Here is a 22,808-nt window from a genome sequence, read left to right as displayed (position 1 = left end):
AAGCTTTTAGAATTATTTTCTTTTTCATCATCATGCAGAAATATATATTCTTATCTTTACTAGACCAAACTCAAAGTAAACTAGACTCGAGGAAACAAATCAACAATCCAAAAAGAAAAAAGAAAAAAGAAAGGAAAAAGGAAAAAGTATAGAAAGTAGGAAAAGAAGAGGGCAAGATCTATACAACCGAAATCAGCTTATATACTCGTAAGTTTCATTATCCAAACGTTTCAAGTATTCCTTCTCGATCAACAGATCAATGACTCTTTTGACATCAATAATTTTTGCCTTGAACCTCGAGCTTGTTTGTGGAAGCACCTCATTTATTAATTCATTATTCTTCATTTGTTTCCTCAGTTTCATTATCCGAACAATACAGGCTTGCAAATAAGTCTTTCTAGCTTCGTCAATCTCCTTGCTTGCCTCGTCTTCTTCTTGTCTCACCTCATTGGTTTTGATGGCACTGATGAAATTTACCTTGAGCTTCTTGGACTTGTATTCTTCAACAATTGTAAATACAGTATCATCGGTAATGGAAGGGGTGGATTGGTCTATGAGTTTGAACTTGGTAAATGGCAAAAGATGTGCTTCGAATGTCTCTTTTTTGGTGCCCACTATTTCGTGCAATTGTCTAAAAGTATAACTATTTTGCTTGTTAAATGCAAACAAAATCATTAATTGAACATTAGACACAGTGAATGAAAATGGCGGCTTGCCCTTTCGTGATAAATTAGCCTTTAATTCTGCACGGCCATGGTTCCAAAGCCACTGCAACTGTCTACCGCTATGTTGCTCCGTGTATACTTCTTTCAAGTGTCCAAATGGTGATTGCAATTCAGGTGCTACATTCAAATCGTAATCTGGCACATGACGGAAAGGCCACATACTCTGAGCTAAAACCAATGGATTGAAATCTTTAATCAATCCATTATTGCTCTCGTTGCTACTATCTGCCTGATTCAGTTTCTCCTTCACTTTAAGTTTCAATTCCTCAGAAGCTTTCATATCGGAAAACATCTTGGTCATTTTCGAAGTATACTCGATAGAGTTTTCTTCCTGAAGTCTGTGTATTACGCCTTCTTCAAGTTCATCTGACTTGCATGTTCCACTGATCAACCGCTTGGCCAAAGATCGCCTGTAGTGCTCTTCAAACGTATCTTTATCATTAATAAATTTAAACACAATCATCAAATTGTCTGCATTCATATCAACAATGTCAGAATCCTTTGCACTAGTCTTGAGGAAACCATCGGCATACTTGGCAAGTAATTCGGGAGTCTTGCTTGGTGCTCTTGGCTTGGTTATTGCAATGACATTATTATTGACAAACGACCGACATGCATTGTCCAATGATCTAATGAACTTGGTGTCCTTATTAAATGCTTGCACAACAACCTCGTTAAATTGATTGTATATAGCAATCAACGTGTTTACATATTGTTTAGGCTCAACACCTGCACCAGGTTTCCTCTTTCCTTCCTTAATTTCCATCTCGGTTTGGTTCTTCAACTCCTCTAACGCTGAATTTGCCTCCTTTTTGATATATTCTTCTAGTGCGCTGGCCAATGGATCAAGTGTCTTGGGCACACGCGATAACAATTTGTACATTCGCTGGATATGCTCCGTTTGCTTTTGTTCCAATAACACGATGAATTGCTCGTACATCTCTTGTGCATGGTTTTCAATCATTGCTTGGTTCAAAATATCAACAAATGCCTTCTTTGAATGGTCTTCCAAATACGTGTTTGCTCTACTAATTTCTTCTGTTAATCTTGTCTCGCATTTTTTCATGTAATCCACAACATTGTGGTGAGCCAAGTATTCTGAACTTTCATTGACATAGTATTTCATGGTTGCCTCCAAAAAGGGTTTTTCAAATGAATTGACGTAAATGATCAAATTGGGCTTTTTCAAATCCTGAATATCGATGCTCAAGAATACTAGTGACTTAATTGCAGTCGAAATGAGGTTGGCATCCACAATACGATGGTTCCTTTGCTTTTCAATCAAATCCAAGATTTGACTAACTAGGACTTCTTCATTTGGTTGAAACATTTCGTTTCTCCATTTAATTAATGATAATGTATTAACATCAAACACATCTTTTCTTCCGTCCGATCTCTCCTTCTGGACCCAGTATCTATTCATGTAATCAAATACATTATTCATGTATACTGCACCAATGGTGAACCTCGTCCATTTGCGTACGTAAAACTCCAAAAAAGATTCTTGTGGGGTTTTCTTCAAATTGCGAATAAACTGGACTAAATACACATCGAGCTTATTATATATCTCAGCGCCAGCAAGAGAGTAGGAGTTGTTCTCTGTGTTACTTGCAATTGACGCTGGGGTAGAGCCACGGCGTGACTTGTTAACACAATAATTGTAGACCGCAGTGTAACAGTTCATGTACATGGTTGACGTCACGCCTTGGTCATTTTGCGCACCAAGTATAAACTCAAGTCCAGGTTGGATGAATGTCCATGTAGCATTGAGGTCTGTGAACGCTGGGAGTGTAGAAGCCATAGTGTGAGTGAAAATAGGAAATATATGATCAAGGTGGTTGCACAGGTGGCGATGGTGATTATGCTGCTTATGCTGGTTGTGGTGATGGTTGTGGTGATGATTATAGAAGTGAATGGCTGCTTAATATTCGCAAGGGGCAATCGAGTATAGCTCAGATCGAACTTTTTTTCCTCTTTTTTTTTGGGAGAGCTCACTTGATTTCTGAGTAAATACATCAGTTCGCTCTCTTCTGTTGTTTTATTTGCTTTCCCCTTTTTAAACATCTTCACTTTTTCTCGCACCAAACTCCATACACAAATGCATACACACCGATCAAAGTAGTCCCAAAAACCTCCAAACAAATACACAGATTTATTGCCAATATCAAATAAAATGAAAATTAAACAACAACGAGACATGAATTGAGACACAAGAACAAAAATATGAATATGGATGAGTAAATGGGTTAGAGCCGGAAATTAATACGAAAAAATAATACATATATATAAATATATATATATATATATAACTCAGAAGAGATTATCACGAAAATTAGCGAGATTAATTAATGTATTTATGCATCTTTCTACATAGCGTCTTTTTATTATGCTCTTTTCTTTTTTTTTGTTCTTCTTTGAAAAAATTTGTATTACGCGTACTAAACACTCTATTTAGGTGCATTAACTCTATCTATCACCCGTAACAAGCTAATAGTAAATGTCAAGACCCACGTCACCAAGACCACAAATAGGAAACTTGCTAAAGCTCGCTGTCTTCGGCATATTGAGCTCACAATGGGAAACAACCCTTCAACGTTCTCTGTACCGTCGGGATTACGGTAAATTTCACAGACCCATTGGTCATCAAATAAGGTATTGAATGCCAAAGAAAGGTTTGCCGATGAAAAGATTATAAACAACAAGTCTAACAATACAAGTCCCAATTTACTCATTGGTTCTCGCAAACCCAAAGGTTTACCAGCATACTCGTCATATGCAATGTAAATGACATAGACCAATGCACATGATTGCACAACGATTGCCATAATTGTACTGGCTTGTTGATCAACTGAATGTCCATTGTATTGGCTCTTGCTGAAGATGAAGATGGAGCACGCTAAGGCCAATGCAGCGACACAAAAGATCAAAGTGATAATACGCAACATTAAGGGGACAAGTGGATTGAACATGAAAACTTTTTTCAACATTGGTTTGAGCTGTGATCGGTTCTCTGTCTTCATCCAATATCCAGCAGACCTCTTAATTTTGGTGTCGTGTTCACCAGCATCCTTGGTTCCCTGGAACATACTGAAAAATCCTTTGCGCTTGACCTTTTCTCCATGATATCGTGCATCATTCAGATAAATCTCATTCAATCGGTCTTCTCCATTCCATGGCGAATCCAAGTCGTATCTATCAATGTGTTCTGTACCGTGTGAAATCATGTTTTGCGGATAGGTTGTGGCAACTTTGATATTTTGCATAAACGTGTACCACGAATGTTTAATGGATTTGAGGTATGTATCATCTTCCTTTTTCGCAGGATCGATGTTTTCTGGAGGGTTTTTGGATATAGCGTCGAGCACGTATGGAGGAACGGTGTTTGGGTGGTGACTATAGGTGCTGTGCTGATGGTTCCCGTTAAAGTTTTGAATATCAAATTGATTATTGGATCGATGGTGCTTTTGGTTACCTGCATTATCACTACCATCTCCATTGCTGTAGCCAGAACTGTTACCATTTCTTTGAAACGGATTATGTTGTGTTGGTGCAGACATTGTAAAGATTATAACAATCTGTCTATTGTTTTGATATTAGGTAGAAGCGTTTGAGCTCACGGCCTGTAGTGTTTGATGTCTGGAAGCTTTTGACTACTTTGAGGGATTTCTCTTGAATATTTATATTTTTCCTAAAAGGTTTTTTTTGTTTGAGATTGGCAAAGGTTTCCAAAGGTAGCTGCTAATAATAATTTTTGATACCAGATCTTATGTGTCTGTGTGTGATGTGTATGTGTGTGATGTGTATGTGTGTGTGATGTGTATGTGTGTGTGATGTGTATGTGTGTGTTGTGTGTGTTGTGTGATGTGTGTGTGTGTGATGTGTTGTGTGTGTGTGTTGTGTGTTGTGTGTGTGTGTGTTGTGTGTGTGTGTGTTGTGTGTGTGTGTGTTGTGTGTGTGTGTGTGTTGTGTGTGTGTGTGTTGTGTGTGTGTGTGTTGTGTGTGTGTGTGTTGTGTGTGTGTGTGTTGTTGAAGTTAGTAACTGTACAATATAATCAAAGTGACGAGCACATCATTAATTAGTAATAGTAGGCGAGACACTTGCCAAAATCATTATAGTAACCCAATAAAAAGTATTGTGGGGTTAATATAATAATTAGTTAACAAATAACATCATAAGGTAACTTGATGTGGAGAACTAACAAATACATCATAAGGTAACTTGATGTTTAACCCCTCAACTGTGTTGTGAACTAACAATAATAACTAACAATAATAACAAACAATATGTTGAACTGAGAAGACGTTCGACTATATAGGGAGACAGAAATATCTCCTTATGAATGAAAACTTTAGATATAGAATTAACGAACAAGAACTTTAATATACAACAATGAGTAGTGAGATTGAGCGTGAGGCCCTTGAAACTACTACCACCAATGAATTTACACGAGCTCGTAATTTTACCTCTCAACATGTGTGTGTGTGTGATGTGTCTGTGTGTGATGTGTCTGTGTGTGATGTGTCTCTGTGTCTGTGTCTCTGTGTGTGTGTTATTGTTATGTTGCTCCAGAAATAGGGTGTCATCTTTGTGTCATTATTTTGTTTATTTTGCACCATTCAAGTCTGGGATATTCTCACGCAGCAGCACTTCAAGATTGGGCATACATGGCCATAGTCCTTTTTCAACAATTTCTCACTTTGTTAAGGTACAACAAAGGTTGATTAAAAAGGTACTCAAAAAACTTATACTAGAACACATAACTTAAAACATTTGTTCTTTCTTTTTGATTCGTGTAGACTTTGTATGAATATACATGAACTATTTATTTTTGAGTTTTTCAGTTTTTCAGTTTTTCAGTTTTTCAGGTTTTCAGGTTTTTTGGTATCATTTTATAATTAAATAATAATAAAAAAAACAACTATGAATTTGTTCAAATGTAAAGAAAAGTAACAATAGAGATACGAACCTGAAATATAAAATTGGACAAAAGGAGTTATAGAAGCAATCAGTTGCTTACAAACCCTTTACGTATGTTCAACAAAAAGACGTTTCAAATGAATATTACAAGTTCCAAACAAATGTTTACAAGCAAATGCAGTGAATATGTGGTGTCTTCACTTCCAGCATGCACAAATAAGTCACGTGCCATTTGTATTTTCTTCTTTATCTCTTTCTGTAGAGAGAATCGAAAGTAAAATTGCAAGCAAACGTTGAACGCTTTTTCATAGATCTCTTACATGGTTGTGCAATATATATAGGAAGACCACAATCCATTGCATGTGCTTCCACTAAACATTTCTTGTCGCGTTTTACAATCCTCTAATGCAAAGCAAAAAAAATGTACTCGATGAAGTTTAAAAAAACGCTACAACGGCAGTAAGCAAAAAAAAGATGGTTCATGCTTTATAATTCTATACATATTGTGACATCGAAGTAATATCAAACAAAAAGGCAAGTTCGAAAGTTGTTATATTTAATTTTTCTTTAATTTAAAGATTGTAAAAAATTCCAAATCAATTTTTTCACCACTTCTTCCTTTCATTATCTTTCTTTTTTTTTTGTATCTTTATCTTCTAGTGCTTTCGTTTCTTATGCTATTGGAAATCTGGAGAAGCCTCAAATTTTTTATTTTTTCTCTTTTGAAAAAAAAAAGAAAGGGAAACATGAAATAATATACATACATACATACCAACATACATACATAAATATATTCATATATTCATAGACGTCAGAATCCATTTTGTGTAACATTTTACTTGACTCAGCCCAAAGTGGTAGTGACAGCATGATAGTAGCAACTGAAGTTGCCAGAGTTAAAGTTTATCAACAAGATGGCAATTTCGAAAATCCACCTCTGATGCCACCTTCAACACCATTTGGAAAGCAAACATTATGTTAGGGTTGGCAAGATGGAATAGCACTAGAGTTTACCAACAAAGAATAGTGAAAGTGTCCTTGCGATTTCAATCCACTTTTCAACCGTCCTCAAAAAATGATACTTCTAATGCATTACCCCCACATTCGACTCAAACGCCACAAATAGGGTCAAATTCTTCGGCAGTTCTCACAACTTCAACACCTGTGTTACTCGATAAGAACTCGATATTTGTAATTTCGCTTCCGATAACCACAAAACAATCATTTATTTATTGCAATCATAGACCAGGCATATTGTCCAAGACTCAAGCATCAAAAATTGAATTGGTGACCAAAATTGAGGCTAAGTTGGTTAACCTCGCGACGAAAGGGTGGAATAAGCTCACTACGTCAAAGCTGAAGATCAACATTAAAATAACGCATTTTATCAAACAGCTATTAGATACAATACCGTACAAGGAATCATGTCTACGTTCGTTTCCTAATAAGAATGCAATGATCAGAGAGATTAACGAGGAAAGTCTACACTTGATTAAACCAACTAAAAAGAGTGAGAACGAGAACGAGAACGAGAACGAGAAAGAAAACAAGAACAAGAACAAGAACAAGAACAAGAACAAGAATGAGATCGAGGATGGTAACGTTATTCAGAGCAAGAGCACGGGTGACACTAAAACAGATATTGAGACAGCTAGGGCGTCTGAAATATCTAGCCAATCTGCAAAGAATGAAGGAGTAAATCCCAGACCCACGGTGATTGTACAATCCGAAGTCCAAAATCTTGATATTCCAACTAATCAATTAAAACCTATCCCATTATATCACCCGCAATTCCAATCGCCGTCAACTATTCGTGAGGAACTTCAAGAGTTTAGAGATCATGGCCTTGAACACGAAAAGAAATGGGCCATAATATGTGCTATTGGTATACCCATCACATTACCATTTGCATTAGTCCCCGTTGTGCCCAACGTTCCCGGATTCTATGTTGCATATAGACTATACTGTCATATCAAAGCATTATATGGCATCCGCAATTTGGATTACTTGTTGGAACACGCAAATGGACAGGATTATAGCGAGAAAAGTGTAGCAACATTAGACACTGCACATTTGAATTTCAAGCCGCTCAAAGTGGTTGACGACATTTACAAAAAGAATGCACCCAGTGAAGTGTTGCAGAGGTTGAGTAAAGACTATGACGGTGACGACGAAGCAATGGTCATTACCAAAGATGTTATTGAAGAGTTGACAGCAAAGATGGATATGGACAATTACGTCAAGGACGAATTGATGAAAGCGTTGCATCAAGAGACAAAGAGATTAGGAAAGCAATTGAAAATGGATGATCAAGTAGAATAGTTAGATGTAAGCGAATAGAGTAAATAGCCAAAATCAACCAAAATCAGTCAAAAAAAAGTAATAAGATTAGACGAGTCGGCAATCATCAGTTACATTGTGGATCTTCTTAATAGCTAGGATCGTCTTTGGAAATACCTGATAAAGTGCAGGTGCGCACTAATATAATACGTGATCATTTCCATGCTATGTTTGTCACGTGCAAAACTATAAAAAGAGGGCATTGCTATTTTTGGAAGGCGGTAGTGTACTGCGACCTCCAAATACTCTCTCCCCGCACCATTTCGTGCGTGATCAATCCGTTTGCTCTCGCCATTTCGCTCAATTAAGTTTGTTGACCCTGGGTGCGCACGGTAGATGGCCAAAAAAAAAAGTACACTCACTTTAAAAAGTCTCATACTTAATCCTGTTCTAATCTTCTATTTATCTTCTCTCTTTCTTTCTTTCCTTCTTTTTTCTTCTTTCCTTTTCCCTTTTTTTTTCCTTTCTTCTTTTTCTCTACAAGTTCAGTTATTTCAATATGAGAGATAAGTGGAGAAAAAAGAGAGTCAGAAGATTGAAAAGAAAGAGACGGAAGGTTAGAGCTAGATCAAAGTAATTGGACAGCTCGCCGTTCTGAGGAGAGGGTTTTTTTCATCAGAATGAATCAATTGGAATGAAAATTTTTTTTAAAGCCAGTCAGTGTTGCGCTATGAAAATATTATTTTTTTCCCTTCACATCAACAATGCTTGCGTCGAATTGATGTTGGTGTTGTTGATGCTGCAGCATGGAGAGATGATTAAAGGAATTAATGCTGGTTATTTTGGTTTTTAGGTTTTTTTTGAGAATAGACGAGCTATTTGGAAAAGCTCACATCATTTGGTTTATTATTTTGAGAAAGTTTTCAACTTGGGACAGTATATCTTTTTGGTCTATCTCGCTACATAAAGTTTTTAACATTTACGAAATGTACGTCCATATAACATAAATCGCATATCTATTTGATACGTAGTTTGTCTTTATCTCTACAAAAACAATTTCCATATTCTTTTTCTTTTTTATTTTTTTATGCTTTTGACCAAGACTCTAGCATTTGAATTTAATAAAGGCATTTAAATGGTTGGCATTGCAATGATGGAACCTTGTCCAACTTTGAATGGGGTTAATCATGTTGATGTTTCAATTTATCAAGGAAACTTTGTTTCGCAAACTGCTCCACAAAATGTTTCTCTTGATTCATCAATACCGCCATCATTGTCACACACATATAGTTTTGAATATTGTCAATCACTAGAATTACATCGATTGACCCCTGTCTACCGCACTACACCAACATCTACACCAACACCAACGCCAATAACAAAAAAAACAAAAACAAACAACTATAATTACATTCAAACTGTTTCAGGCAACGGCAATCATTCTCACACTATACAGGTTCTTCCACGAGCTGTTTTAAGCACTTTTGATAGCCCTAATCAAATACTGAATTCGCGTATAGCAATAAATGCACCACACCGCTCTTCATCTATTACGCCGTTACCATTAATACATGAGCTGGATCCTTTGCCAACTGATGAAATCACCTCACCTCATGAACCAATATATGTAGTCACCGACGAAGACGTACTTTTTCCACGTCGCCATCACCGTCGTCATCCCCGTCGTCATCCCCTCCCACTTCTTCCTAATAATGAATTACAATTACAACATATTCGAAATAGAATTGAATCAGGTCGCTCGAGAGGAAATGATACTTTTACGCAGTTTGTAGAAAACAGGTACGCCCGTTTCAGACCATCTGCATCGCAGCACAACAACGAAGCCATCATGAATAGTATGCATCCTTATCAACAAGATGATTATGGAAAAGAGAAAAAGACAGCATTGGAGAACATAACAAATAACATCACTAGTTGGTTCAAGAAATCGTTGGTCGAGCCTCCGCAGATTCCAAAACAGCCGCTTAATTCGGATTTCGCAGCCCCTTTAGCTCCAGACTTGGAACAGAATAGCATAACAAGAAATTTTCTTACTACTGGGAGTCCATCTTGTCCTCCTACAGTTCCACACACTCAAAATGCTGAAAACGTGTATACACCACGAGGAATACCAATAAACGAGTATTTTCTCAACTACGAAAAGCTGCCTCTAGAACACACTAACTTGGTCGAAGAGATAGATACACGTAGAGAAATCATCAACTCATTCGATGATAATGTAAGAGACTTGGTTGATGGCTCTGAAAATTTCTTGACGAGTTGCATCCATGGAGTGTGGAATTTTACATCATTAATGTGTACAACATGTCTTGTACCCCTTGACTGAATACAAAGGGGTATTGCTTCTTTCGAAAAAACTAGAATTTGCTATGATATCTTCATTTAGTTCCTTCTTTTTCTTTCTTTTTCTTTCTTTTTCCTTTTTTTCTTTTTTTTTTTTTTTTTTTCATCTTCCTTTTTTACTTTTCAACTTCTTGTGCTTTACAATGTTTACAAACCTTAGCTTACTACATGATATTTACGATTTTTTTTAATCACCTTTTTCAATGCACCTCCCCTCGCTCTTGTGTACTATGTTCAACTAGAATGATCGATAATAAAATGTAATTTTTTTTTTATAGTCTCTACTTATGAAAATCTCTTTTATTCAGATGCTTCGGCAAACTTTTCCGAGATATTGGTCAACAAGGCATTAAACTCCTTCTCACCCTCTTTTTCACCTCTAGAAGGCTCAAAGAATTTTGCAGATGAAACAGCATGTTTCACATCAGCTGTAGCTTCAGCCAATTTGGACCATTGTGCTCCATTGGCAACCGCCTTTTGTGCCTCATCATGATATGAAATGAATGCTCTCATCATATCAAATGTCTTCCAGATTGGACAAAAGGCATCGTATGTAGAGTAACCATTCTGTTGCAAGAAATCCTCCTTAACCAAGGTGGCAACATCCAATGTGATCTTGTCAGAGTCACTCAATGCAGATTTACCAACTAATTGGACAACTTGTTCCAATTCCTCAGCATTCGACAAAATCTCCTTGATTTTGTTTCTCAACTGTGGGAACTCAGCATAATTTGAGTCATAGTATTTGTTCAAAATGTTGGTATACTTGGAGTAAGAAACTGATGTATTAATCGAAGGGAAATGCTTTCTTTGTGCGAGTTTTTTGTCCAAACCCCAAAACACTTGGGTGATACCCAAAGTAGCTGTGGTAACAGGATCAGAAAAATCACCACCTGCAGGAGAAACAGCAGCAACCACTGAAACAGAACCGACTCTGTCTGGTGAACCCAACGCCGTTGCTTTACCTGCTCTCTCGTAAAAAGATGCCAATTTGGCACCCAAGTAAGCTGGGAAACCTTGGTCGGCAGGCATTTCACCCAATCTACCAGAGATTTCTCTCAATGCCTCTGCCCAACGTGACGAGGAGTCAGCAATCATGGAAACATTCTTACCTTGATCTCTGAAATATTCAGCCAATGTGATACCAGTGTAAATCGAAGCCTCTCTGGCAGCAACAGGCATGTTGGATGTGTTGGCAACCAATGTAGTACGCTTCATGATTGGTTCTTTTCTTCCGTCAATCTCGGTATATAATTCAGGGAACTCCATCAACACTTCAGCCATCTCGTTACCTCTCTCACCACAGTTGTGAACAAGGGCCAAATTCGAGAGAAGGAACATGTGGTCTGATGTCTCACTAAGTGTGATACCGTAGTAATCTTCCTTTGCTGATCTCAAAAGATTAAAGTTGAATGGAACAGCATCTCTTGCAAAAGATTTTGCATCAACAGATGAGGATGAACATTTGGACAAAACCCCTGCAAGAGCTGGCCCTTCAAGAGTAATTCTGTTTAATCCATCATCCTTACAAGCTGCCTTGATACCCAATGAACGAGCCAACTTGACGATGTTGGCAATTATGGACTTGTTAGAGGCACCGATGTTGATAATGGCAGAGTCTTGTTTCAACTCAGTTTGAGAAGCATCAACAAAACCAGCTAAAAAGGACTCTCTTACTTCAATGTTTTCAACTGCAATACTTGATGGGATAACTTTATTACTGCCAGTGCTGAAACCGAAATGGTCAAGAGCTTGCTTAAGAAGACGAGCAACATTTACGCTTTCTTTCTCATTAACAGAATGGATAGAAGTATTATCAGTTTCGTATCCATCATCCATTGATAAATCAAGAGAAGAATCAACCGACTTCAAGTCATCGAATTCAACATTCTCCAAAGTTCTCTTTGTATTTGTTGCGGCATCGGAAATTGACTCTCTTGATTCATTAAAAGCGGCACCCATCAAGTATGCCAACTCGGAAGCTGAGGAAGGTTTAGTTTCACCATTATCTGCCAACCATTTTCCAATTGCATTAGACTCGTAAAAGACTGGGTTGATCAGTTGAGTCGAGTTTTGCTTAACGGTATCTTCAACTTGCTCGTAATAGTCTTTAGCTTCAACCACCCATTCAATGGCAGACATATCAACGGAAGCTGCAAACTCCAATGCTTTACTTTCGGCAACTTCTTTACCGTGAATATGGTGTGCAAATACCTTGCTCTTGACTCTTACAATTTCAACACCATCTTTACCTCCAGCTGATTTCTTTGTTTTACCCATGGCAAAGTAGTTCACAGCAGCGTAATTTTTACCAGCAAATTTACGTGTAGTGACTTCAATTCTTTGTTCTGTTTTCAAAACAAGCTTGTGGTCAGCAGAAACAGTAAAGTTTAAGCTGTCGTCATGGCCAATTTGCTCCACTTTGTACATTGTATCAAAGCCTCTTGGCAAACCAACAACTTTTCTAGCGTCACCATCTTTACCCATGACTAATTCACCCAATTGAACATCTTCAATTGATTTGTCCTTACCATCGGCCATCATGACCTGAGTACCCTTGGTAAAACAACCAACGTAAATAATAACATCTGAGTTGGAGTACTTGGACAATGATTGGGAAATAACAGTCTTTCCACATCCAAAAGCACCAGGGATACAGGTGGTACCACCTTGGACACATGGGAACAAGGAGTCCAAAACTCTTTGACCAGTCAACAATGGGTAATCAGCAGTCAATTTCTCAGCCACTGGTCTTGGGACCCTCACTGGCCAAGTGTGCATCATTGAGTACTTGTGTTTCTTGCCATCAAACTCAACTTCCAACACAGTGTCTTCAACGGTATAAGAACCAGCCTCTGCAATCGAGGTGATGGTACCCCTTGCTCTTGGTGGTAACAAGATTTTGTGGTCATCCAACAAAGAGTTTTCGAAAACGGAACCAAAAATATCACCACCAGTAATGTGATCACCAACTTTCAATTGGCCAGGCTTAAAGTCGTACTGTACTGTCTTGCTCAATGCTGGAACATCAATACCACGGGGAATATAAATTGAGTTTGTTTCGTCTTTAATCTCCTTTAATGGACGTTGGATACCATCATAAATGGTGTTTAGTAAACCTGGTCCCAACTCGGCACTCAAAGGAGCACCGGTACGCAAAACAGGGTCACCTACAGTAACACCAGCTGTCTCTTCGTAAACTTGTATAGTTGCTTTATCACCATTGATTCTAATGACTTCTCCGACTAAGTTGTCATGACCAACCTTGACCAATTCGTACATGGCACATCCAATCATGTTTTCAGCAACCACAACTGGTCCCGAAACAGAGTAGATGGATCCATATTGGCCCTCTTTTTGGTCATCTATATTGAGTCGTTGAATCTGCTTTCTTGCATTTTCCATTACACCAGCCTTGACATTTGAGTTAGTAAAAGGAGACGAGAGTTTTATAATGAACTATTTCCGAGAATGTTAAAAATACATACCATCTTGACTTAATTGAATAGTTAAAAACAGAGGAGTAAGTGGTTAGTGTGCGTATTAAAGGAAAAAGTGATGGGAAATTGGTTTGGTTTGGTTTGGTTTGGTTGGGAGGAAGGTGTGTGTGTTTGTGTGTTGTGTGTTGTGTGTTGTGTGTTGTTTAAAGATAGTTTAAATGTAGTAATGTCAAACCTTATGCTTAAGATAAATTGAATTGGTCGCTATTCGGTTTATATTGCGGCTATCAAATTACAAAAGATTATGTGTTCCAGGGCAAACAACGTTGAACTTTCCCAGACGAGGTCGTGCAATCATGACCCAATCTCCATTACACATTTAAAACCAAATATATTTTTTATCTTTATTTTTATTATTATTATGAATTTATTCTTTATTTTTGTTTCTTTTTTTTTTTTTGTATTTACTTTATTGGTTTGGATTTTTAGCAGCCACACAAGGCTAGGATAGAATGCTTGACACATATGGCAATATAGAACACGATGGTCGGTATCTTCCACTTCAAAGAGCTGTATAATGATTTCTGATTTGTACCGTAAATCGTCAGTAGAAACCAAACTCAAAGCATCAGTAGAGCAAACGCGAAATATTCACCCTTTATTAGTCAAAGATTCACATTCCACCAATCTACAAAATACAAGTTTGTACATATTTTTTTTTTTTTTACTGTGGCTAACTTGAAAAAAAAACCGTATTGTCTATATCTTCTTGTCATTTACAACATTACCTGCAACGTATGTATCAATATTCTCTTTTAATTTATAGTTTTGCGCCCAATTTGCCGGCTCTATCCAAGGCGATATCACAAATCGCGTCAAACGCCTCCTTTCTTTCCAAACTGATATCGCCTCGCTTGATTCTCTTCTTCATATCTTCCATTATCTCCGGCCTTCCCCGACCATTGACAAATACAACATATCTTAATCCAGGAAACTTAATCTCATATTCTTCGTTCAACTCAATTAACAACTCTTTCATTTTCTCTGCTTCTTCTCCTTCACCAGCAGCCAAATTCTTTTGTTCAGCACTAGAGTGTTCACTGAGCTTAGCAGTCTTTTTAGGCACACCTAATCTTGGATGTGCAGAAATGATGTGCGAGATTATGGGTGTGACCTCACCATGGGTTCGTGAAGATTCAAATTCTGCCAAGTGCAAAAACCCGTGAAGCTCACTACGCACAACCTCAATGAACTCGCCATACGTAGTGAATTCTCCATGGTGATGGTGGTTATGTGGTGGATGCAAGACATAAGTCTGAATAAACCAGGATAAGCTATCACAAGGCTCAAAGAGTTGGTCTAGTGTTTGCTTTTGAACATCCGGGCTTTGTGATTTAAACTCCTCAATTGATGGAAGCTTGTACATTATATTATAGCGTAATTTCTTTAAGTCAGATAAATAATGAGCAATTGAGGCACTGGACAAAACCTCTTTGAATTAATCAGTTGGCGAATCAAAACGATTTTTCGTGTCAGAGGTGTTGAATTTCAATGAATATATTGATATGTATATACATACGTACATATATATATATATATATATACTTACAAACATACGGATATATATATACATATTTATGATTGAATGAAATCTTGTGCGGGTGATAAGATTGTCTCGGCTATCTGCGAAAACGGGTGATAAAAAATATTTTTTCTTCATTTGGTTTCTTTCTTTTTTTTTTTCTTACGGATGTTAAAGAAAGCTAATCACAACGTTACTAACAATGTGTGATAAATTACATCTCTTTGTCTACATAAATTAAAAGGAGATTCTAAACTGTATCGCTTTGTTAAGAGCTTTTACTTTAGCACATTCTACACCCCTGGCATTTCACTTCATCTTGTTCTTGTTTTTGCTTTAATTTTCTTTCTTTTTTTTTTTTTTTTTTTTGCTTTTGCTTTTGCTTTTGCTTTTGCTTTTGCTTTTGCTTTTGCTTTTGCTTTACATCTTCATCGTATTAGTTTGTCTATGATACTATAAACCTAAGCTCCATCACTTATTCGGTAAAGTGCTGTTGTTGTCTCAATTCTTCTTTGTTTGGACCACCTTTTTGGGCAATCAATGGATGTCTCCATTGCTTCACATAACTAAACAAAACATCGGCCAATTTGGTTCTGTCTTGTTGTGCACCCAAACCCAAGCTTTCGAATGTTTCGGCTGTACTATCAATCTTTTGATTAATGACGTGTCTTTGCATTTGGTCAGGGTTTGGCAATTTCCACCAAACCAATTGTTGCAATTGAGCAATAGCTTTAGCGATTGGAAGGGGCAAGTTATAATCGGCAAAGTTGTAAGTGAAAGGACCTGCCATGGCAAAGTTTTCTGTGATACCATGAATCATGGTTCTAATTTCATGGTATGATAACTTCTCTGGACCGTACAACTCGTAAGTCTTACCCATGGTTGTGTCATCATAGGTGATCTTTTCCAAGGCACGAGCAACATCGAGCACATAGACCGGATATATTTCTTTTTGGTTCTTGTTAGGTGTCCACATCTTAATGTTTGGACCAAGATAGTTTAACAAGTTGTCTTCTCTACCAAACATCTGTGCTGGACGAACAATTGTTGCTGAGGGAATGATTTCCTTAACTCTTTGTTCACCAATACCTTTTGTTGCGTAAAAGACACTGTCACTCTTTGGATCAGCATTGTATGAACTAACATGGACAAAACGTGGCACACCAGCATCACGAGTAGCACGAGCTATCCTTTCAGCCAAAGCGATATTGACATCTGCCATACTGAAATTCTTGGTGTCGTAATCAACACCAATACAATTAATGACAACATCAGAGTGGGCAACGGAATCCTCTATACTCTGTAAGTTTCTTGCGTCAATCTCAACAAAGTTGACAACACCCAAATCTCCGGCAACTTTCAAGAATCTCTTTTTCATATCGTCTCGGTAAGGAACAATGGTTGTAGTACCATGACGTGCCAACTTGGAGACCAAATAACGACCAAGGAATCCACTAGCACCAAATACAGTCACGGTGTATCCAGTACGTGATGAACGGCCACCTGGACCAACAGAAACGTTGACTTTACCTGCGGGAGTGATGTTAATGTCAGATTCAAGAACTGAAGTGTAAATTGACCTTGAGTGAAGAGTGGTAGCAGATCCAGTAAAGATTCCAGTAGTAGTGTTGCTGTTGTTGTAGGCTGCAAGAGTGGTGGTTCTAGCAGCTCCCTTAGTAATGGGAGAAAGCTTTTTGGGCATAAGCCTTACTTGTGTCCTCAACATCATTATCTATAGACTGTGTTTATTGCGTATTCTGGTTTACTGTCTGATGCGATTGACGTGTAGCTGTGGTGATCGTGTTGGATGTTGAATGTTGAATGTGTGGGATGCTGGATGTTGGATGTGTGGGAGGTTGGTTGTTGTTAATGATGATGACGGGTTCTTGACAGTACTAAGAAATTGGATTCAATATTTTTACTGGTAGCACTTTTTAGAGGTGCTTACTTAATGTATTTTTCATGCTCTGTGGTTGGTGAATAAAAGAAAAAAAAATTGAGAAGCGAGAGTTAAGGAGAGAGAGAGAGAGAGAGAGAAAGAGAGAGGAAAAGCAAAACAACCGAGCCTGAGTGTCTGCAAATTACTATTCCCATTTCACGACACTGAAAATGCGACAGTTAGCAAGTGGTTTGTTTTCCATCTCCTCAAAGAATAAGTGTTCTAACATGCCATTGGTTTTAGGATAAAGCTACAAGTTTTCAAGTTTTAGTTAAAAATCAATCATGTTGACATTATAAAGCGTAATACAAATACAAATACAAGCCTACCCTCTCCTTCTTCTTCTTCTTCTTCTCATCCTATCAAGCCTCAACCTCTCTCTTCAATAACTTAAAAAAGAATGTAATACATAGCATTATGTTTTTTTAAAAAAAAAAAGAAAATTAATTCATAAGCAGCAATCATCACTGATTGCTTCTCCTCTTGCTCGTTCTCGCCCATTTATTCATAGACCTTACTTTCCAAACGCTTGGCCTGTTTGCACCGTCTTCATTACAAGAAATAGTCTGGCGTCTTTCTTGTGACTGTGGGTTCACCTGGTCTAACACTTGGATCATATTGCAAAAATTGTCTATTATGTTGTTCATCAACCTCCATAATTGCAGCCTGGTTACCACATCTATAACAGTAATTAGGTGCTGAGAATATAGTAACAACATTTTCTTGATGACTCCAACTAAATCCCTCCATAACCAATTGATGTGCCCTAGCAATAAGACTCAAATCGTTTGTATGGTTAAACTGTTCACTGATATCTTGACCAAAAGTGAAACCCGCACCACGTGGAGATATACCCCATCCGCCCCGATCGTCTGGATCCGACCAAAGCAAATCACACATGGGTCCTTCATGAGGAACCTCTTGGATCCGGTTCAATTCACGAACCTGGTCAATAGTCTCAATCATTGGCGATAATCCACCATGGAGACAGAAAACTTTGTTATCGACAAGTGCAGTAATTGGGAAATAGTCAAACAAGTCAGTAAACACTTTCCATACGGTGGCAGAGCCATATTTTCTCAAACACTCATCATAGAACCCATAGACCTGAGTAATTTGTCTTGATTCGTGGTTACCTCTGAGAATGGTAATTCTATTGGGGAACCTCACCTTCATGCAAACTAAATATGATACGGTTTCAACAGAGTAATAGCCACGATCAACGTAATCACCCATGAATAAATAGTTTGTATCTGGGCATGGCCCACCGATTTTGAACAATTCCATTAAGTCGTGGAATTGACCATGAACATCACCACATATTGTGACTGGAACTGATACGGGTTGTACGTTTTCCTCACCCTGCAATACATCAACAGCCATTTCACACAATTTTTTCACGTCTGCTTCTGAAAGAGGTTCACATTTCAGCAATTGCTCAATCCATTTGTCTAACTGGTTTACAGACTGTGTGTCAATTGCAGATTGTGGCACCGATTGTTGTTGTGATTGTTGTTGTTGCAGTTGCAGTTGCAATTTGGAACTTTCAGAGAGTTCATTGGCGCTGGTTGTAGCAGATTTCAGGGAGTCTGACAAAGTTTTCCCACCTTTTCCTGTTCGCTTGCCTGTTGATGCGGTATTATTATTATTGTTATTATTATTATTGTTTATGCTGTTGGCATTTTGAGACATTGAAAAGTCCATTGAGTCGAAATCATCAAGCGATCTTTCTGCGTCTTCCATTGGTACGTCTCTATCAGGATCCATTGGCAATAAAAGTTGGATAAATATAGTGCTGGTTTAAGCTCTGTTTGTTGCTTTTTATGTGTTTTCTAAATATATATATATATATATATATATATAAATAAATGTTTTTATATATATAAGTAGATAGATGTAAAGCTTGGTAAGTTAAACTATTGGTGAGTCAAACTTTCTAATTATGACAAATAAACAAAAGAACCAATAAATAGAAATGGAATAAGAATAAGGAAAAGGAAAAAGAAAAAAAAAAGGAAACAAAATAATCAAAAATTGGTGTTCTTTTTTTGAATTAATTTTTTTGATGCAGAAATCGACTTTTTGAGACGGATTAGAAATGTGGAAAGCTCAACTTTTTTTTTTTCTTTATTGAATGTTGTTGATGAAATAGTCTAGAATTTTAGTGAATTGAACAAACTATTATACAACTGGTGAAAAATAAAAGGATTAAGGGTAAGAAACAAACTCTGGTCGAAGTGTTTCTATCGTGTTGTGCTTTATATTTGAAAGAAGATGGGTTGCTTAGGTTGTGTGATGTTGTATCTATAGCTTAGTTCTAATAGGTGTGTGGGTGTATATGGTTGTTGTTTTTTTTTGTTTAGGTTGGTCGTAGTTGCTGTGGATGATGTATTGTCGTTGACTTTGAGTGAGAGAGCATTGATGATACTGATTAATTAATTATCACACATACACACTTGCACTCACACTCACACTCGCACTCGCACTCACACTTCCCTTTTGTTTTTCTCTTTATTCCTCCACTGAATTTTTTCTTTTTCTTTTTCTTTTCCGTTTCCCATTTTTTTTTTTTAATTAATAATAATAATAATAATATTATTATTTTTTTTTTTTGTCTCTGTTAGTAATTTCACTCAAAACTTTCAAGGCAAGAACAATACACACCAATACCTATTCTGCACTCTCTACAAGAAGAGTAATATCAGTGTCAGTTTTGATCAATTGTCCTTTTTTCAACTATACTTTGGTACTAATTATGGATAGCCTAGTCCATTGCTCAAGATGGTACTTTACAGTTTAGTAGTGTGGTACTGTGTGCTAGGAACAATGTTCTATTCTCCACATAAAGTTGGCCACTAGTTAGTAGTAAGTGATCTTTGGCACACGACCATGAGACACTGTTTTTGATTTAAAGAAAAAAGTGTATACCTGTCACGTGATACACTAGAGTTTATCATTATCAGTATTAATAATAGCAATATCTATCAAGGTGTATACATTATCTGTATACATAGAAGAAGAAGAAGAAGAAGAAGAAGAAAAAAAAAGATATGCATGGCACTGGATTTCTCACGACATTTAATTTCTAGCGCTTTATGACTCTGGCTTTTTTAGAAAAAAATGTTGTATTACATGTTACCTCTTCCACATTCATATAGTGATTGCGGTGATTGCAATTGCGTTATCTTTTGCAACTTTGCTTTCTCTTTTTTTAAAGTTTTTCACCTTATTCAACTTTGTTTTCATTATACCAAAAGAGAGCCTTGTACCTTCTTTTTTATCAAACGATATAACTCTAAAAGCTGTTGTGTTGGTGATGGTGATTATAATGCCTGCGATGACAGGGAAAATGTAGGGAATATTAAAGTTGGAATCAAATGATGTCACCAACTGCAATTGGTAGCATATGCAAATAATGTTGAGGATTCATATATATCCGATCACATGGTAGAGACAATAGGCGCTACCTAGGTTGCTATGCAATAGCAACCTAAGTCTATGAAGAAAGTCCCGTTGATGTAGAGTATATAAATGGACTACATCGCACGTAGTTCTGAGTAGATAGCTTTATAGAATCATCAATCTAGAATATTATAAAGCGGTTAAAAGAAATAATGGCATGGCTTTCATCCACGAGTAAATCATTTACGCACATTTGGCTCTATCGGGTATGTCGTTATTCCCCAAGCCCTTCGCGCTGGCAAACTCGGTCCTACCAGTCGCAAATGTGTCATGTTGGGTTACGATAAGCATCATCAGGCTTATCGTATGTATGACCCACTTCACCGAAAGGTGATTGTTGCTCGGCAAGTTCGTTTTGACGAACATACGACATATTATTCGCCCAGGACTCCTATTAAGTCCGTTCCTCCTATTGCTGACACCCCAAGTGGTGTTTCCGGTGGTATAAGCTCCGGGCCCATTCATTCGAGCCCTTCCTTACTGCAGCCTAGTGGCAAGCCCCTTGTTGAGGATACTTCTGATGACACTGAGGCCACGGACCTCGACATGTCATCCTCGTCTAGTGAAGACGAACCAGCTGACTCATTAGATGTTCCCATGGATTCTCCTCAGATTACCTCTGGTCCAATGGATGTTGTTCGACTGACTGAGGTGCCCCCTCTCTCTGAGACTCCTCTTGTCGTCCCTGACAACCTGGCACTTCCCCTTCCACTTATGTGCGAGTGGAGATTGCATTGCTTCTTTGTAAGTTCTTGGCGACTGCTCGTCCACATCTGCTAGTCCAACAGCACCAATAAAACCACTTGAGACAAGATTAGCTGATGGAAGTTCTAACATCTTCTGGGTATTCAGATGCGATTCACTTTCAGTATCTGACTCAGCTTCCTCAACAGTTGGATACTGAACACTAATTGTTTCAACAGTCAAACCACCATTATCAGCACCATTAGGTACTAATGTTATTTCACGTGTATCCTTGGATGTACGTGGGACTTTAAGTCGTGGTTTGGGAGCTGAAATAGTTTGTGCATTTTCCCTCTCTGAGTCGGAGCTGGATAAACCAGTTTCGTCAATAGGAATTAAAGCAGTAGAGGTAGGTTCAGCAACGATGGGAAGAAAGCGTTTGGAGTGACGAGAGCGCTTGTACCGGACAGCAGATGTGGACGAGCAGTCGCCAAGAACTTACAAAGAAGCAATGCAATCTCCACTCGCACATAAGTGGAAGGAAGCCTGTGATGCGGAAATTAATGCTCATTTAGAGAACAATACTTATGTACTTGTTGATCTTCCAAAGGGAAGAAAAGCGATTTCCAACAGGTGGGTACTTTCCATAAAAGATGATGGAAGAATTAAAGGCCGAGTTGTTATTAGAGGTTTCAGTCAAATCCATGGTATAGACTATGAAGCAACTTTCGCTCCAGTTATTAGATACGAATCAATGCGTATCATGCTCGCCATTGCAGCTCAATACAAGATGCAGGTACATCAAATGGATGTTACTACGGCGTTCTTAAATGCTGAATTAGACGAAGAAATTTATATGAAGCAAATTGAAGGATACGAAGATCCAAAGCACAAAGATAAGGTTTTGAAACTTAATAAGTCATTATATGGACTTAAGCAAGCACCTTTAGCTTGGAACCAGAAAATCAATGAAGTTTTGATTGGATTAGGTTTTAAGCGTAACTCTGTCGAATACTGCTTATATTCAAGGAAATCAAGTGTGTCCTTTTCAATCGTTGCTTTGTACGTGGATGATCTCCTCATAGCCGCTACAACTGATGATGCTCTAAAGAGTATAAAAGAAGAATTGATGAAAGCTTTCAAGATGAAGGATCTTGGAAGAGTTGATAAGTTTTTAGGCTTAAACATACATCAGACAAAAGAACATACTATTAAAATTACACTTCAAGACTATATCGATAAGATGTTGAAAGAATTTGGCATGGAAGACTGCAAAGCAGAAATAACTCCTACAGTGACTAGTCAAGATCTTAGCAACATCAATGACACACAGAAGAGATTTGAAGATGGTACTCAGTACAGAAGTCTCGTAGGAAAATTGTTATTTGCCGCCAACACCGTAAGATATGATATA

At 37.6% G+C, this 22,808-nt stretch overlaps 8 protein-coding genes across 8 annotated transcripts; 2 read left to right on the top strand and 6 right to left on the bottom strand. All coding sequences in view use genetic code 12, as the record gives it.

Annotated features, from left to right (window-relative positions):
- Positions 1 to 192: 192 nt before the first annotated feature.
- Positions 193 to 2,526, bottom strand: CDC53 (ubiquitin ligase (cullin) of SCF; the record flags this gene model as incomplete). Its single annotated transcript, XM_001527352.1, has 1 exon — positions 193 to 2,526. One exon carries the CDS (start codon positions 2,524 to 2,526, stop codon positions 193 to 195), a length of 2,334 nt encoding a protein of 777 aa, XP_001527402.2.
- Positions 2,527 to 3,172: 646 nt separating this feature from the next.
- On the bottom strand, positions 3,173 to 4,245 carry PVL30_002253 (uncharacterized protein; the record flags this gene model as incomplete). Its single annotated transcript, XM_061119354.1, has 2 exons — positions 3,173 to 4,186; positions 4,237 to 4,245. The coding sequence occupies 2 exons, from the start codon at positions 4,243 to 4,245 to the stop codon at positions 3,173 to 3,175; spliced, it is 1,023 nt and encodes a 340-aa protein (XP_060975337.1).
- A 2,373-nt stretch (positions 4,246 to 6,618) lies between these two features.
- On the top strand, positions 6,619 to 7,965 carry PVL30_002252 (uncharacterized protein; the record flags this gene model as incomplete). Its single annotated transcript, XM_061119353.1, has 2 exons — positions 6,619 to 6,626; positions 6,666 to 7,965. The coding sequence occupies 2 exons, from the start codon at positions 6,619 to 6,621 to the stop codon at positions 7,963 to 7,965; spliced, it is 1,308 nt and encodes a 435-aa protein (XP_060975336.1).
- Positions 7,966 to 9,772: 1,807 nt separating this feature from the next.
- Positions 9,773 to 10,270, top strand: PVL30_002251 (uncharacterized protein; the record flags this gene model as incomplete). Its single annotated transcript, XM_001527349.2, has 1 exon — positions 9,773 to 10,270. The coding sequence occupies one exon, from the start codon at positions 9,773 to 9,775 to the stop codon at positions 10,268 to 10,270; it is 498 nt and encodes a 165-aa protein (XP_001527399.2).
- A 317-nt stretch (positions 10,271 to 10,587) lies between these two features.
- Positions 10,588 to 13,778, bottom strand: VMA1 (H(+)-transporting V1 sector ATPase subunit A; the record flags this gene model as incomplete). Its single annotated transcript, XM_001527348.2, has 2 exons — positions 10,588 to 13,701; positions 13,776 to 13,778. 2 exons carry the CDS (start codon positions 13,776 to 13,778, stop codon positions 10,588 to 10,590), a joined length of 3,117 nt encoding a protein of 1,038 aa, XP_001527398.2.
- Positions 13,779 to 14,547: 769 nt separating this feature from the next.
- Positions 14,548 to 15,153, bottom strand: PVL30_002249 (uncharacterized protein; the record flags this gene model as incomplete). The annotated part of the gene is made up of 1 exon (XM_001527347.1): positions 14,548 to 15,153. One exon carries the CDS (start codon positions 15,151 to 15,153, stop codon positions 14,548 to 14,550), a length of 606 nt encoding a protein of 201 aa, XP_001527397.1.
- Positions 15,154 to 15,784: 631 nt separating this feature from the next.
- EFM5_1 (Protein-lysine N-methyltransferase efm5) lies at positions 15,785 to 17,038 on the bottom strand (the record flags this gene model as incomplete). Its single annotated transcript, XM_001527346.1, has 1 exon — positions 15,785 to 17,038. One exon carries the CDS (start codon positions 17,036 to 17,038, stop codon positions 15,785 to 15,787), a length of 1,254 nt encoding a protein of 417 aa, XP_001527396.1.
- A 762-nt stretch (positions 17,039 to 17,800) lies between these two features.
- On the bottom strand, positions 17,801 to 19,015 carry PPH21 (protein phosphatase type 2A; the record flags this gene model as incomplete). Its single annotated transcript, XM_001527345.1, has 1 exon — positions 17,801 to 19,015. One exon carries the CDS (start codon positions 19,013 to 19,015, stop codon positions 17,801 to 17,803), a length of 1,215 nt encoding a protein of 404 aa, XP_001527395.2.
- Positions 19,016 to 22,808: the final 3,793 nt, after the last annotated feature.

The sequence above is a fragment of the Lodderomyces elongisporus genome, chromosome 2 (genome assembly GCF_030384665.1).
Source record: "Lodderomyces elongisporus chromosome 2, complete sequence".
NCBI lineage: Eukaryota > Fungi > Ascomycota > Pichiomycetes > Serinales > Debaryomycetaceae > Lodderomyces > Lodderomyces elongisporus.
The sequence above is the reverse complement of the archived record's forward strand: the minus strand, read 5'-3'. Positions and strand labels throughout refer to the sequence as shown.